Below are 18527 nucleotides of genomic sequence, written 5' to 3' on the forward strand. Positions count from 1 at the left end.
GCTAATTCTATTGCTCACTCATTCACAAGTTATTGTCCAAGTAGATTGGGCAAGCAGAGTTTCAGACGTTGATTTAAAGACTAGAAACTCTGTACGTACCTTTTAAAAACTAAGAAAATTATGCAATACCTGAAGTAAACACATTGCTTACTGAACTAGTTAACAATTAAAGTAACCTAGAGTATTTCGATGTATGATGTGAGGTAAAATGTGCATTACATACCACGGAGTAAGGTGGGGCTACCTAGATAGATGTTTTCAGACTACAGAACATGATGAAATCTTTCTTCACTGGTTCCTCACTGGTATCACTCAGATTGTCTGGAAACTTATCCAGACAACATTTCTGGTAGTGCACTTTGCTGCTCATGTTGCATTCCAGCTTATGGTAACATAAAAGTTGATCATCTTAATATCTACACATGGGCCATTCCAGCTGAATTCACCCAGTGCTGTTAACACCACCATCACCAAGTTACATCAAATTTGGTTTGTGGTTAGGTTTTTGGGCAAAAACGCATGAATTTTATCAAAATCCGGCCAGTGGTTTTGGAGATATGGCCCTGTGAAATTTCGTATTTTGGGGGAAAATGGGAGTACCCGGCTTATTTCAAAATGCCATTTCTCCGCAACTACTGGGTGTATTTTAATGAAATTGGTGTCATTTTGCAAGAAATTGGTCAAGGATTTCATTTCTGTAGTTAATTTTCAAAAATAAGCATGTTTGGGGGTAATGACCTTTTGACCTTTGATTTGACCTTGACTTTGACCCTGTGGATAACGTGATACAAAAAACTTGTCTACATGAAAAATATTCCTTGATACCATCTCTATAACATATGAAAAAATGGGAGAGGTAATATTTCTATTTTAGCCATAGTTTTCACTCAAAGTTTGCATGTCTCATGATTTAATTGAATTTTAAAATTGTAAGAAAAGCTGATGTGATAGAGAAAACCTGATTTCAATTTTGGATTCAACGCCCTCAAATTATTCCAAAACGGTTTTCAAAGTGAAAGCAACTCGAAAATTTTTTTTTGTAGATCGGTGTTATACCATGCGCTGTGTGGTGTGATTGAGTATTTTTTAGTTATGGTAAAATAGATACTTGGTTTTAGACATACATGTAGATTGCTAAAAAAATTTAGTGTAAGTTTTACGGTTGTTTGAATGAACCGAACTACTCCACCTTTTTGTCAATGTCATTAGAATTTCTGTTGCATGTATCAAAATTTTGATAACTTGCAAACTCGTTGCAAAATCTTTTTTTCTTATTGTTTAATCAGCTTGTAACAATTGTTTGGTTGTGCGTGTACCGTGTATGCAACATTACTAAAAATGCCTATTAGTTATCAAATCCTCATGAATATGCTTGTTACGCTTGCTTGTTGTTGCTCAGTCTGCCACAAGCAAACAATTGGAATGGCTCAGTGCAGTGAAGGACTTTTGTGGTTCCGACCAAAAATCGGCTTTGTCTCGAGCGCAGCAAATCAACACACGAGGAGTGTACCAGATTGGAGGGGAGAATATGAAGATGCCAATTCTTGATGATTGCTTGAAATTATTCTTGCTCAAACAAGAGGTCAAAGATGAAGAGGATGGAGGTTAGTGCTTCGTGTTTTAGTTATGGGTGTTTATTAGGGTGGAGTGAAAAAACAACTTATTTTTAAATCGGAAAACATGGGGTCTGTATACAGGCCAAATTATCCAAAACGGCTTTTAAAAACGTTTTTTGGGGTAGCTGGTAATATTGGCCGCTGGTGGCCACAAGTGAGCAAAAATCCTTGAATACTCCATAACTTTTGATACACATGTGCTAGACGCTTCGTTTTGTTGTCTATAGATGCAGAATACACATGTTTATATCTGCTCTAAGAGACATGTTTTCTTTAAAAGGCTTATAAATTAAATTATTTACAAAAAATGATTTTTTTGTATTAAATGTTAGACTTTTTTATTGCAAAAATACAATTTATCATTGATTACCTGTAACTTACTGTTTAAAGCTATTTATTATTCATTATGATGAGAACAAAACATCAATTACAAGTTGAAAAAGTATTGCACAAAGACTTTGTTTTCAGAAATGAGAGTATATTTCCTGGTGGGAAGCTACCAACTGCAAAAGATGTTTTACAACGAGTACTACACAAAGTTAATTGGACAAAAGAAAAAACAGCCATTAAAATTGCACTAAAATTGGTTAAAAATTGGATCTATTGCAATGTTTATACTCTACATCACACCATAGTTGGACACAAACTATTTGACCTAAATAGATACCTGAAAACAAAAAGAGGAGCAACATGTGAGAAAGATATAGAAAACTTCATGGAAAAGTCAGACCAACTTTTCGATATCTTTTGTTATAATACTGTGCAACGCAGAGAACATGAAAAGCATTCAAAACCAACCAACCAATATCAACTGAGAATGTCAAACGATGATTGCATTTTTCAATGACCAAAAAGGACCAAGGCTTGCCAAAGCAAATCTTCTGTTGAAATATTAACACCGCCTGATGTTCTTTTTGCTAGAAAAGCACATGCTAGTATTGTATCTACTAGTACTTCAGTGTCAAATGATCAACTTTTTTTGTCATTGAAATCCCCTGGTGGTGGATCACAATCTGAAGATGACGGTGGTGTTTCATCTTCGTCATCATTCTTTGGTTCACAATTTCCTGCTATTAGCTTCCAAAATAGGTCTTTATAATTAAAAAATTATTAAAAGTTGATGGCTGTGTCCCTCAAGATGGCTAACTTTGGCGTGTAGGATCTTAAGGTTTTATGTTTTTGTATCAACGCCATTTCCAAAGCTTGTCATTATTGTAGAATTTTGCATAAAGGTATATTTCCCCTCTTGGTTTGAAATTAAACACAAACATTCGATATCTGCCGGTGCCAAAAAATTCTACAACATGATTAGAAGAATAATCCCCTTTCCAAACTCAAAAGTACAGAAGATTGCTTTGAAAACTCTGCATCAAAATGCTTTCTTCGCAAACCCTGAAAGTATATTATTTGGCATGCTTGGAGATGAAGATGAGGATACCAGAAGAATAACCGTCAATAAAATACATGCTTTGTGTGGTATTACAACAACATCAGCTGCAATGTTTGATTCAGAAAACTTTGATGGTGGAGCATTGGAGCAATCAGATAGTGAGGAGGATGAACAATCATACACACCTGCCTCTACAGCCAGTGCAGCCATTGTCAGAAAGTTCATAATTCCAAAGTTAAACTTTGGTGCAAAATGTTATTACAAACTAGTAAACATGAATGTGTTGGAGCTGACAGAACCACCCATTCTAAGAAGCTTATTTAACCCATTTATGCCTAGCGTCTTATATGTAGGACACCTATTAAAATTAAATTTTTTCTTCGCACATTCAGTTTTTAGATTTAGATCAAGTCATAATACATTTATAAGTATTTTTGCAGCATATATCACAACTTTTTTCAAAAATTGCTTTTTTGAATGAGACTTCACATCATTTTCAATTTTCTCGATTTTGCTAAGTCTGAAATTTTGAAAGTGCATCTCGAATTATATTAATAAATCCGCCTATGCAAACAAGCTTCCAAAAATATTTGGCATTGTCTTTATTCGTTATGTATCAACATATTTTGAAGCAAATGTTTAAATTTAATTGGCAGCAAAATTTTTGAGAAAATTGATTCAAAAGATTGGTGTCCTATATGTAGGTCGCCAGGCACACGTGTTAGCAAAATGAAACAAAAGCGGCAATCACTTCCCATGCATCAAGCGGTATCAAACAGCGATTCCCTACGATTTCTAAGCTGTATGACAAAGTAATTGTGTTTGTTTTTAGAATAATAACATAATTATCGTAATTTACTGAAATTTTTTGATAAATTTTTAGTTTTCTCTTGGCGTTTTTACAGGAGTTAGTAGTCCAGGTCTGCTAGGCAATATCTGGGCAGTGCGGATTGGCTAGAATAGTCGATAGGTCGTCCCATAAAGTGGTATTGACTGTTTCAACCTTGGGCTTGATTTACTAGCTAGCCTACAGCTGCAGTACCGTAGCAAAGGCGTATAGGCTCCAGATTATACGTTATTTGGTGCTCGTTTGGAATTTGACCACTTAGCAAAACTTAGCCTATCAGCTTATTACCTGTAGCCTATATCATCTTTCTAAAACTGTTATAGTGGTAGGCCAAATGAAAAATAGCATCAGCTCTTTATCACCAGCCTGTCATATTTTGTGAGTTTTTTCATACAGGAACAAAAGTTAAATATGAACTTTGCCCGTTTTTATGGTAACTGTAGGAACCAAACCTTTACAACTTTGAGTAGAATATTAGACTTAGCGGAGGAAAATGCTTTGCCGTTCAGTGATCAACATGAACAATTTTCTGTTACAATACTCCCTCCTGCAAACGCAACAGGTTATATCACAGACGAAGATTCAGGAGATGAGAATGGGCCAGGAACGATCAATAATTTGGCAGGAAGCATGCTTTTAGCTCCAGCTATAATTGAAGATAACAGTAATTCAATTGATCCAAATGTTGAAGAACATGCAGAGCCACCAAAAAAGAAGCAAAAAAAGCAAAGCGACAAATCAAAGCGGACCTGGGTCAAAATAGACTTGGAAAACAACCTGCCAGCGTGGAACGCAGATAATGCCGATATAGAAGAATTACAGGACAAACAGCTGACCCCAAAAGGTTATTTTGAACTTTTTTTTTGATGATGAGGTTCTGAATTTGATTGTGGAAGAAACAAATCGATATGCTTCCCAAAAGAATCGAAACTTGACGGTTGACAAGCATGACATAAAATGTTTTATTGGTATACTATTTTTATCTGGATATCTTTCTCCAGCGAGACGCAGACTTTTCTGAGAAAACGCTACTGACACGCATCATGAACTAGTTACAAATGCTATGAGAAGGGACAACTTCGAGGCAATTTTTGTAAATTTTCATTTAGCTGACAACAATTGCTTAGATGAAGCGGATAAATTTGCAAAAATCCGGCCACTAATAAAACTTTCAGCAACATGCACCAAATGAAGAATTTTACAGCTTTGACGAGTCAATGTGCAAGTATTATGGGCGCCATGGATGCAAGCAATTTTTGAGAGGTAAACCGATACGTTTTGGTTTTAAGATTTGGTGTGGTACCACCCCACTGGGGTACTTGGTTTGATTCTTATCAAGGAAAGTCAGAGTCGGCGCGGCCTCAAGAAAATGATTTAGGCCTTGGAGGAAACCTTGTCAACAATTTTGCTGATGTCCTTGCCAGCGGCGGCAGAAAAATTTTCCACTTGTGTTACGACAACTTTTTCAGTAGTGTGAAATTGGCTACGACGCTGAAGGACAAACTAGTGGAAGCAACAGGTACAATTCGTGAAAACAGGACCGAAAAATGTCCGCTGATCGCTAAAGATGCTCTGAAAAAAAAGGAAGAGGCAAGTTCGATTTTAGAACCGATACCGACAACGGCGTGCTGGTTTGCAAGTGGAATGACAACAGTGTAGTCAATTTATGCTCGAATACGGTGGAGTTTACCCAACTTCTAAAGCCACACGTTATTCATCCTCTGAAAAGAAGCGAGTGCAAATTGAACAACCTTGTTTGTTCAAGCTCTATAACGAACATATGGGGGGTGTTGACAGAATGGACCAGAACATTTCAAACTATCGCATCGCAATGAGAGGTAAAAAGTGGTATTCGTACTTGATTTCATACATGCTCGATATTTCTGTCAACAATGCATGGCAACTGCAAAGAATTTGCAATAGCGACAATTCAATGGATTTGCTTTTCTTTCGAAGATATATTGCCAGAGTATACTTGTCACAACATGGTAAACCACCTCAACAAGGAAAGCGGGGCAGACCACAAAAGGTTTTATTCGATGTACGTTACGATGCCTATGAGCATTGGGTGCTAGCCCAGGACAAGCAAACTCGGTGCGCCTATTGCCATGCAAAAACTACTACAAGATGCGAAAAATGTGATGTCGGTCTGCATGTCAAATGCTTCAAGCAATATCATATTTCGCAATGACTTGTTTCAGTGATGTGTTGCTTTGCTAATTTTCATCTTAGTATTTTGTGAACTTTCATTTCAATAAAATGCCAATTTATCACTTTGATCGATAACGATTAGGCCTATGCATTACGCACAAGAAACTTGCAAAATTTGATAGCGGATTTGCCTAGCGTGCTATATGTAGGACGGTCTTTTTCTCGACCGGTACTAACATAACAATTTTTCTGTTGACGAAAGTAATGAATAATTTGAATTTGATAATGAATGATAAAATATGAACATGATCAACATGATGGATGTAAATTAATAATAAATTGCTTTTGATAACTTGGTAAGCTAATGTTAAGAATATTGCTATCACAGTGAATTAGTAAACTATAGTAAGAATGTAAAATGTCATTGATTCAAATAATTCGAATTTGATTAAAATTTAAAATGTCATTAATTGCCAACTAATAGTATTGGGTTTATGATTAATATAATGTGATACTGATTACAAAAAGAAGGTTGAATTAAAAAAGTTGTAATTTAGTATAGAAAAGTCAACACTAGTCAACATGTATTACAGATTTCCTATACATACAACATTATACCAGCATACCAGGGCCTTACAGTACATAGTAAATTCCACTTTTAAATGATAAGTCAAATTCGTCAAAATAATTTTTTGCTATTAACTCAATTTACAAGTGTTTTAGAGAAAACATGTCTCTTAAAGCAGATATAAACATGTGTATTATGCATTTATAGACATAAAAACCAACCTTCTAGCATGTGTGTATCAAAAGTTATGGTGTATTCGAGAATTTTTGCTCGCTCATGACCACCAGGTGGCGGTAACGCTGCGAATATTGACAGCTACCGCCCAAAAATGTTTCTAAAGGCTGTTTTGGGTCATTTGGTCTGAATGCAAACCCCATGTTTTCTGATTTGGAAAAAAAAAATTTATCACTCAGCCCTAGTGTTTATATACCAAATTGTTTTGTTTTTTTGTACAAAATTTTAGCAACTTTATTTTCGAAATGCTTAAAATAAAAACGAAATGCATGCGCCTTTCAGATAGCAGTGAGCGCTGTAAATCCAAAGTATTGTTTTCACTTTGTTTTTCGAAGCCATTAGGATATGGATGTTCAGCCCTCGAAATTAGCTTCCATCTACGACGGCAAAAACATTGCCGTCGCCAAATCAACAAACCTTGGATTGCGGCGGCAATTGCCGTATGCTTTAATCAAACCAAATTTTATGCGCTTCTTCTTCATCGTGTGTCACACGGCGGTAGCCCAGAGCATCACGCACGCTATTTTATGCGCTGACAATGCTCTTGTGAACTGTAAAAAGTTTGCAACCTTATAAATACTGGCTTAATTGTTACGCAAAAGTTATTCTTTCATCGAATGCTTATTTTTGACCGGTGTCGTTGCGAATATAAAAAGTGGTACAAAATTGGATAAATGGTTCTTAGGCAGTAAAGAAAAGTAATGCTTCCGATCATATGGCATCGCGCGTTCATGAACTGGCAGTTTTGCGTCTTCAAGTATTCCAGTGACGACGCGACAACCTCATCCTCCGATGGTTCCGATTCTGACTAGTTCTTTATCCAATTGACTAATAAAACTTTTCTGTTTTTAGTGAACCACCCAGCAAACTGTCCACTTGAAGCGGTTGACTGTCTCTTATCAGTAGTCTCGTCCTGTTGCTCAACACAACAAACAGTGTACCAGCCTCATTTTTGTAATCAAAAATATCGATTTCGCTTTTAAAACATCTTCAGTTTAATATTGGCAAGAGCAAAATAATAATAAAAAATTCAAAATAATAATAAATAATAGTATCTAAACTTTTAACCTTTGAAGAATTTTTTATTATTATTTTGCTCTTGACAATATCAAACTGAAGATGCTTTAAAAGTGAAATCGATATTTGATTACAAAAATGAGGCTGGTACACTGTTTGTTGTGTTAAGCAACAGGACGAGACTAGTTCTTTATCCAACAGACTTTGTGTTGCTCGCAGTATCCTATTTGTGCCGAAATTATGTTAGTGTAGCCTACTGTATACGTAAATCGAGGCAATCTTCTCGCAGGGAGCTATTGATTTGTTATCGGTACCTGATTGAGCAATTAACGTTATTTCATGATAATTTGACGTCGCTAGATGTCGAATTAATGTAAAACAAACGTAAATTTCTTATTGGGCATTGTTGTTACGCGATATAACTCTACTCGCCGGGAAAATTAAATCGATTTGTGCTGACTCGAACGTTGAATCAACCCAAAATTAACTTACTTTCCCCCCCAATGAGTTATAACGTGAATCACCGTAACAGCGTGCGTATCGCGTTGATCGCTTTATCACTACTTTTGGTATTAAGCTTATTACATCACAACAAATCAAACCGTGCGGTCGTGATAGACTATTCGATTATTTTTTTCTCCACTCGTTTTACATGTTTTGGTACAATTTTTTCGTAATAAACGTTCACAGCAATTGCCGAGGCAATTTCAACTTTTGCCGTTTGGCCTCGTCAACGTTTTTGCAAAGTAAAAATATGCTAATTTCGAAGACTGCGTGAGTGCTCACAGCAAGTAAAATAGTCCGAGGTGAGGTCTTGGTGCGATGTTTCTGCTGATTAAACTCCCGCTGCGAGCAAATCAAACAGGAAGAATTTTTGAACAATTTTTGTCCAAATTAAATGCTCATTTTGCGACGGCATTTTTATTGCCGTAGCAGAATGGCCATTATGACGTTTGCGGCGGCATTTACCACGGCAATTGCCGTGTGCCGCCGCTAAATTCGAGGACTGGATGTTTGAGACAAAAATATTTTGAAACTATGTACAAGGGATGAAAGCATTTGCTACACAAGCATGGCTGTTTAATTAAATTTGTTTAGTTAACTTAAAAGTTATCTGCAACCACTTTTACTCAGAATGTTTTTATGTCCACAGAGGACATTGTTATGACGTTGAGTGAGCTGCGAGATTTGCAATCACAATTGAAGTTGATTGCTGGAGAAGCCGACACAGGAGTACAAGATGTCAACAGATTCATTGATGTCCTTTCAAATGTTGAGACCTTGACTAAGACTTATGTCAGACTGAAGTTGTCTGGATGTTTGCTGTTCACCAACTGGAAGGCGACGATCAGGTTACTCTCATGCATGTTTTACTTATTTCATATAAATAAAAAGCTTACAACTACTTGAAATTGTAGCGGCTTTATTACTTTTGCACAGTTAGACCTGTTCAAAATTCAAAAAATTTCAAATTATTTAGCTTCGCGCATTGTTTCCCATGGTTTTGACTATAAGAAATCCGAAAATGACAACCATTTTGCTTTCAGATGATGGGATACTCCTCTGCATCAAGAGATCTAAACATTTTCATTTTTGCCAAAATCGTCCATTTAGCTACGTACCCTTTCGATTTATCAACATATATGGCATATCTCTTACAATAAATATAATGCAGCATAGTGTACACAACTACAAACACAAAGACAACAAACCGTCTGTTTGCACTTATCGTACAAGCATCATTTTACAAGTTTAATGTGATGGATGAGGATGACATTTCTTCGCGAGAGAATCTCTGGTAAATCTATTCTGGGAAGGGTTTTAGAAAGGCACACGCGTATGTTACGTTCGACTTAACTGATCGTCTGGCACGAAATTTGTTCATCATGCGCATGTTTGAAAAACCTTGCTCACAACTGTAAGTGGATGGCAAAGGCAAAAGACTATTCACACATTTTTTTACTCCTCTGGATATGACTTTACCATGAAAGACCAAAAATTTTGCTGGGAAGAGACTTTAAACTTATCTTTGGCTGTTAAATCAGAAGTTCCACAAATTCATTATTCATTTGCAAGCTATCTCGGAGAGATCTGGGAGCAACCCCAAAGGGATCTGAATCCGGCAATAATCAAGCTCGTCCAAATTAGGAAAGTACGGCGTTCCTAGCTGATTATGCAACGTTAATCGTTAACAAAATGCCTTTTCGCCACTAGTGACGGTAAGTGGTGCTTTTTAATCTCTTTAAGCCCCTACATTTCTCAAAGCTAGAGATGTACTGATACCAATATTTTTGCCGACACAGATATCACTTTTTAGGCCGACACTGATATTTTGCCGATAGGCTACTTTAGTGTTGCACAAAGAAGCGGTTTTGGTATTTGCAAGGAGTTTGATCAAATGCTAAGTTTGATTTTATTTGCATAAAACTATTAAAAAAAGCTTTAAATTGGCATAATTTAGTTAAACAGATTCAATCAATCCAATTTGTCTGCATTGTCTCATAATTATAGTGTTTTGTAATAAAAGCCCGCCATGCTTGAGGACTGGGGTATGAGGAAAGAAACAAACATCATAATTGTGATTTCTGAAAAATTAATACAGGATTTGTGCAAACTCTCTAAATAGGATGTCATATTTTAAAATGAAAACATGTAAAATTAAATCAAGTCTTTTGTGCAGTCATACAAAAACCATTTCATAACTAATGTTCAATCTAAGGGCGCTTGTTGTTTGGTTGTTGCTTTTGCTAAGTTTGATAAGTCTACCCAGGCCGTAAAATGTACGATTTTGCATCGTTTTTACGTCACTAGACGTTTAAAAACCCTATGTAATTTGGTTGTTTTTAATGGACTGGTTCTATCAATTTGTGATTTAATTTTAATCTTTTGTTGTAATACTGTTATCAATCTTAAAGAAGGTCATAACAGCATAAATAGGCTACGAGCTACGCAACGAACTCAACAACGGTAATAGTAACGGTAAATCACAACTCAACAGCAACAACAACATCACTTAACAACAACGTGCTCCTGACAAGTCAAAGAACATCGTTGTCTTGTGATGTTGCCAAGTTGCGTCTAGAGATGGGCAGTTTAAAATACCAAATCCAAATCGATTTGAATTCTAAATTATTTAAATAATTCGAATCTTTAATTGAATTCGGTATGTTTCTGATTTTTTCTGCGTCGCATTTAGTTTATTCATCACGGATGACAAATTCGTTAAACAAGCGTACACACGCTGATTGGCATTGCAGGCAAGCAGTGCGACAAATTCGTTATACAAGCATACACACGCTGATTGGCATCGCAGTTGCCAGTTTCGAGGTTCCCCTCAGACATAGACTGCTTCATAGAGATGGACCGGAAGCGAAATCTCGTAAGTGCCCAAGTTAAGGCGATACTATTTTTGGCACATTTGTCCAATTGTTTAATTTCAAAACCCCTTCCAATCAATAAAGACAACTTTTTACTTTTTGTGGTATATTACAATTGTTACATGATAAAACCACTGCCCTAATGTAACAAAAAAGTAATAAATGCAGGCCTATTGACACACTTAATCATACAACAGAACATATACGATTACTGTTTTGTTGGTTGCGCCTCCGATCATAACAATTTTTTTGTTTCATATGAAGATTAATGTATTTTCTATGAATGATGTTCAAAGTGCAAGCAGAAAAATACAACGCACCACTACTTTACTGACGTTTCGCACACAATGATTTTTCAGAGCTAATAATGAATAAAGTTAACTTATGAACATGTATAACCTGTTTCAGTAATCGAGGAAACAAAGCCTCACTCACAACACATTAAATATTCCAATTGCAGCGGTGACAACAAGGGCAAGATTGGGCTGGGCAAAGTTCAGGGAATGTGGGGAAATGTTGCATGGCAGAAAATTTTCACTAAGGATGAAAGGAAAAGTATATCGGAGCTGTGTGCGGCCTGCAATGCTATATGGTAGCGAGACATGGGTATTGGGTATTGAGAGAGAGTGAACAGGCAATCCTGAGAAGAACGGAAAGGTCATTGGTGAGAGCAATGTGTGGGGTGAAAACGAGAAGGGAAAAAAGGACTGAAGAATTGTTGGATATGCTAGAGATGAGAGAGACCATAGACCAACTGGCAAGGGCAAATGGAGTAAGATGGTATGGACATGTGATAAGGAGGGAGGAAGGAAGTTTTCTTAGAAAGGCACTAGATCTAAAGGTGGATGGGAAGAGGAAACGCGTCGTCCAAGAAGAACGTGGAAACAACAAGTGAAGGATGAATTTAAAAAAGTCGGACTGAAGGAGGAAGATGCAAGGGACAGGGTGAAATGGAGAAAAGGGATTAAAACAATTGCTGCGCGGAAACAATCGGCCAACCCCACTAGTGGGGAACAAACCGACGATGGATTATGATGATGATGAATCAACCTAGCTTGTGCTTACTGAAAATAACCTTACTCATACAAATTTATGGTAAATATAATACAAACAATATATTCGAAGGATATCTTCAGGCGATGGGAGGCAAAAAATATGTAGTATTGCTCTGTTTTTTTAACAAGTTTTTAATAACATAAAAGTGTTTGACTGATGTAAATAAGTACTTCAAACAGGTTTGGTAAATAGGCTACAGATAGATATTTCTCACAAGATAGGTTTGCATCGAATTCAATAAAGTTTATGGAGAAACTGCATGTTCATACAAGGCGTTTTAATGCAGACTGCAGGTAGAAGGCAAGTAAATGCAACTGCAGAAAGATATGTGTCTTCCCGTTTTCAATAAAAATGGTAAACTCAGTTTAATTCTAGCACACACAATACTTTTGCAATCTTAGGAAATAAAAATCATACGACACTTCGTAACTTTGCTGAGCTGAAAAGCTAAAGCAGTTAATTTTTTTTGCCTGAAAATTTTTGAATTATTTTTAAACTGCTTTTGTTGGATTTTTCATGAAAACTTTTAATAAAATTTTTGCACATACAATTGAAAAAACGTGATGCAAGCCCTTCCAATATGCTGTGACTATTGTTGCAAACAGCTGAAACAGACCAAGGTGACACTACACGTGCTTCATAAAAGGACTTGGATACAGTGTTTTTAAACACTTCACGTTGATCGTGGCCACTCAGAAGCACTCTTCTCGTATCTGTGTAAGCGATCTCAGCAAACACTCTCCAGCACAAAATGCCAATATTGTAAAACTCAAAAGTGGGTTTCCAAAGACCACCACGATTGATTTGAGCAAAGAAATCACGCACACTACTCCGGACATCAGCATCATCATCCTCAAAAATATCTACATCAACAATGGCAGTAGTACTTTCCCTATGCAGGCTTGACACTTATTTGACTTTACAAGCGATCGGCAACAGTAGCCAGTCACATAATATATTATAGTAGCATCACTGGTGGTTGGCACAACGTTAAATTTTAGATCAGCAAAAAGAGATTCAGATTTCGAAATGATTTCACACTGAGGGCTTGAACTGCCTTTTGCTGCTTTGTCTATTTCAGCAATGGAAATATGTGAATACTTTAAGAGAGAAATTGCACGAAGCTTACGATCACTTTCAAGCAGTTGTCTCATTGAAATGAAATAGTTAGCTCCACTAAGCTGACGAATATGCCCAAATCGTCTTTCAATGTTGTCTGATTGGATTTTTCCCAGAAGCACATAATCAAAGCCACAGTTATCAAACAGATACTTAGATAAGCCAGTGAGAGCTTGACAGGTCTGTCGAAGAGCAAGAGCTGTTTCCTTTGTAAGACCTGGAAGCTGCAATAGAAATGATAACAGAGTAATATTTTATGTATTTTACTTCTACAAATGCCTGTGGTGCCACAAACACCAATCAAAGTACAGTGTACAAAACTAACAGTGACAATGTCGCCTGGTAGAAAACAAGCAATACTTTTACAAGATTTTTTTAGTCTTAATTGAACTACCTTGAATTGTCAAAATCATTTTCAACCATTTTCATTACTTAAGGCAACTTACTGACATGAGTGTCATTATATTATCATATTGGTAACACAAACATATCTAAGGTAGCTCAGATTTCACTCACCTTACAACTTTCCCAAAATGTGGTGTATTTTGCAAAGTCTGCTAGAAACTGGTAGCATGAAGTACATATGAAATCAGAAGCAAGTCAACCGAGTATCTTTGGCACTTCGTTCGAAATACCAAGTCTATTTACTCTGTTAAAAACTTAAGCAGACGAATTTCTTGACCTTTAATAGTCACATCCAGATATGCATCGATGATTTTTTTGACATTGTCCTTCAACTGTGATGATGGATCTAAGGTTTTGCTTTTGATATTCTTAACATAAGCCATTAAGTTAATTATTTGGGAAAACAGTGATATTTTAGTACGGTAGATGAAATAATGTGGTTGTATGTAGATTTAGATACTTGTTGCTGCTTATGATACACTGTGACCTCAAGGCTTTTGTCAATATGTACAGTGGACACAATATTTGATGGTTGATCTTCAGATAAACAAATTATGTTCATTCCGTATTTTGTCTGGTGCAACACAAATCCTTTTAGATCTTCATCGGAAAGTTTGGTTTTCAGTTCGTCGGAAGTTGTCAGTTGGTCGTCCTGCAAAAACGCTTCACAGCGTTCTTCCAACAATGCAAGTTTCATTGTCACGTCTCGAAGAAGCAAGAGAAAGACCAGATCGTGATGCTGTGTTGTCATATGTAAAATATGTTGGCATATCAGTGAAAACAGATGGTACAGTGTCCACTCTCAGATGCCTATTTAACAATTTTGAATTTTCCCTTTTCACCTTTCGTCTCATCTTCTGATCACTCATTTCATCAGTGAAATCATTTGGTTTAAAATGTAGAGAGCAAAGTCTTGAATGTTTTGTTGGTGTGAAGCCATTTCTAGCAATTCTCTTTGTCCAAACTTTCTGAATTTCTTCATTTTTAAAAGGAAAGGAATGGAGTGTTATACCCGGATCTATTTTTTCATAACAGATCTGCAATTCATAGCTGCACATTTGTAACCCATTATGCAAACTTTGCTTGTACTAAAGTAACATGTAACACTGTATACCAAAAAGAAGATATTAAACACATACAACAAAGAAATAGGCAGTGCTGCAGGGATCAAACATAAGTCTAAACAGGCTAGTCATACACTAATGACTTTGTAACACTGTAATTTGGGAAAAAAAAACTTTTCTTTAGCTAACTGCTGAAAAAAGAGTTGGTTACATAGCCGACTGCAGACATTGAATCAATGTAAAAAGAAGGCTGATGTTGGCTGGAAGGCTAGTTGAAGTTTAATTTATTTTCTGTCCAATTGACTGAAACTTAATTAGTCATAAACACACAGTTTTCGTAGGTGCACGGTCGTTTGGTCGACAGACATTTGGTCGACAGAACGTTTGGTCGACAGGACGTTTGGTCGACAGGACGTTAGGTCGACAGAACGATTTATTTTAGGGTTAGGGTTAGAGTCAGGGTTAGATTAGGGTTATGGTTAGTTAACTAACCCTAACCCTAAAATAAATCGTTCTGTCGACCTAACGTCCTGTCGACCAAACGTCCTGTCGACCAAATGTCTGTCGACCAAACGTCCTGTCGACCAAATGATCGGGTACCGTTTTCGTATTATACTACAACTACTGCACTAATTTTAAAGGTTTTTGAAGGATTGCAATGGGTCATTTGGTATTAAAAAAGGCTGTGGCTGTATTTACACTATATAGTGTAATAATAACCTCAACAGTGTTGCCAGATAAGGAATTCTGTCCTAATTTGAGAAAGTTTAAAGCTGTTGAAAACAAAAACTTGTATTTTGGAAATTTTTTTTAGTCCTGGGCAAAGATCAAAACCCTAATCTTATTCCTAACTCTAACCCTTACCTTAACCCTTCCTAGCTTTAATCCTAACTCTGGCAACACCTGATTGGAACCATGGCATTAAATGTGGAAAAATAGCGACTTCAATTAAAAAAATGCAGAGTTTATATTTACCATAATTGATAAGCATAGCCACTGTGTAGAAAGAAAGTTACGTGCATCAGAGCAGATTGAGCTTAGCAGGTAAAAATGTGACAAAATTTTGGAGGTAACATTCGTATAGATGAGGTAATGCAACTGTCAGCTTGCTCACAATGTAAAACATGCCTATTGCCTAAATTAAAATTCTTTTGAAGTCAGGAAACTCAGATTCCAGCTCACCATATTTCATCTGTATTTTAGTATTCGTCAATATGCATCCAAGTAAACTATGTCACTTTGGTTTTTGTAATCCTAGTTTATGCACCTGAAAACTCAACATCCTTTAAATATGTACTCTGAGCACAGAAACATACTGATACTAGAAGTAAAACTTAAGCTAACATGCCAGCTCGATAACTGTTGTCAACTAGTTGTTGTCAATCAAGTCAACACAGAGCACAGTATGAACTTCCGCCTGAACTTTATTCCACTCGCGATAAAAAACCCGCAGTGTTTCCAGTCCATCTCTATGAAGCAGTCTATGCCTCAGAACTGTGATAATCCTGGATAATCTCGCTTAAGAGTTGCTAGTGTTTGGCTGGGATTTCGACGCTACATGATCTGGAATTACTGTGACCAGCAATTTTATTGCGTTTGGTTGATGCAATGTTGGATTTTTTTGGCTATTTCTTTAGATCAAAATTTTGAGAGTAGCTGACAGATATCCTCAAAACATGAACAATTATATTTTTCACTTTCAGTCAATTCGAGATTATTGTTTCATATAAATTTGAGCGTTTCAGTTCTTCCCAATTACATTAAAAATGTTAGCGAAACGTAAAAAGCAAATTGAAATTTATTTTTGAACGCCTGTACTTTCGTAGACTACATAACCCGCGTGCGTAGTTACGGTCTGACAAACGAAATATCGTGCAAATTGACGATTTCAGATACTCTGTTCCACTGAACGTATTTATTTTTCACATACCAAACCACCCGTGGTCAACGAATTTGTTGATTCATTATTCGATAGCATGTTGAGATGATGTTACGTCATTACTCCAACTTGAGATGTAATTTCATGATATGGTATAAACAAAACACTTAACAAGTTTTATGCTTTGTTGAGAGTAAAAAAGAAGCACAGATGATAAACGTTGGAGTAGTTGAGTGTCCTTCACAATTTAAGAATGGAGCAACGCAAAACTGCTGAAACAAAACGTTTTGTTTGAGTGAAAGAATCACTGCAAGTAACCAATGCCAAAAAGTGCCTCAAAAGTCATGGGAGTGTGAGGTATCAAAAATTGGAACAGGTTGAAACAATGCGACAAGCTAAAAAAGTGAAAAAATTTTGAATTTTGAACAGGTCTAAGAAGAGGTGTAAGGTGTTTCATAACAGGCATCTATTTCAGATGCACCAATGATAATGAAAGTCAGCACGTCACAGTGGAAGTTTATTTTGATGAGACATGTCCTGCTATTTCAAGTAGTGAGGATGTCATTCAAGAAATCAAGCAGCTTACCAGGGTCTTAAGCGACGCACACAAGCAGTGAGTATTATTGCATTTAAACTGGTTCTACAAGTTGTTAACCAAAAACATTTTATTAATTTTTCACTTATTAACTGAGGGGCAGATGATCATTCTATATCTATCTGTAAACTTTTGTATTACTATTTTTGTCTACCTGTTTGATTGATATAAAACTATCACTTCTGATTTATTACTGGGCCTACATATTCAATGTAATATTTTAGAAGATTCGAGTTATCACCGCGCAACACATCGTGACAGCAAAAATAGTTTAAGCAACATTTTTTTTGCTTATTAGTATTTGTTTGCCATTAGTTATCTTAATTTAATCATTTTGGTTTTTGTTTATTAGGTAATACCAAGAACCTATACTATATCATGAAAAACGTATGGGACTCAGTATCTAACAATTGTAAGGAAATCATCAGTTAAGATTCTTGTTCTAACAGATGGATGGCGTATCTGACTGACAAACGAAATGAGCATTATCATCTCAACCACTTCAACATTCACCAACTGTTATATCTTTGTCAAAAGTTGGCCAACAATGACGAAAATGACTTTCCCGATCAAGTATACACATTACTTGCCAGCGTGAATGAAAATGTCACCTTTGATTACATTGTGGCTTGTCTGGATGAAGCGACGAAGATAGACGATGAGAACAAACAGGAAGAAATCAACATGGTTTATGGTATTAACGTTTTTTCACTTTTATTTGTGGAAAATTTTTCTTTTAACTTTAATTTTGTTTTTGAAAAATGTGTTTAATTTTTTATTTGCTACCTGAAATTTTCATTCAGCTGACGAGGGAAATGTTTCCATAATTCAAAAGAAAAATAGGACTGTGAGAAAGCTTGTACAGCTTGCATTGTCAGAAAATGTTGCCAAAGCCGCTGTACAATCTGTGAGATCTTTGGAAGTTGATGACTGTTATTTTGGGGTTTAGAGCAGGGGTTCCCAACCTGGGGGCCATGGCCCCCTAGTGGGCCATGAGCCTTTTTCAAGGGGGCCATGAAAAAATTTAAAAAATAATCATTTTTTTATATATTATCTCCAAGTCCACTCCAACACTATATAACAAAAGAAATAAATTAAAATTTAATAAAAATACTAGTACATTTTGTCCAAATCTTGGTGCTCAAAGCGAGCTCTTGAAGTTGCAAGAAGAGACGGAAACCCGATTGAACTTTGAGAAAGATAGTTTGA

At 36.2% G+C, this 18527-nt stretch overlaps 1 protein-coding gene across 1 annotated transcript in view; it reads left to right on the forward strand.

Moving 5' to 3' along the window:
• Positions 1 to 18527, forward strand: part of LOC145764794 (E3 ubiquitin-protein ligase rnf213-alpha-like) — a 55863-nt gene that overhangs the window by 11413 nt on the left and 25923 nt on the right. The window contains 5 exon segments of the mRNA XM_082576474.1: positions 1400 to 1604; positions 8977 to 9175; positions 17199 to 17336; positions 17768 to 18012; positions 18122 to 18268. Of these exon segments, the coding sequence (XP_082432600.1) occupies positions 1400 to 1604; positions 8977 to 9175; positions 17199 to 17336; positions 17768 to 18012; positions 18122 to 18268 (934 nt within the window).

The sequence above is a fragment of the Aplidium turbinatum genome, chromosome 1 (assembly GCF_918807975.1).
Source record: "Aplidium turbinatum chromosome 1, kaAplTurb1.1, whole genome shotgun sequence".
NCBI lineage: Eukaryota > Metazoa > Chordata > Ascidiacea > Aplousobranchia > Polyclinidae > Aplidium > Aplidium turbinatum.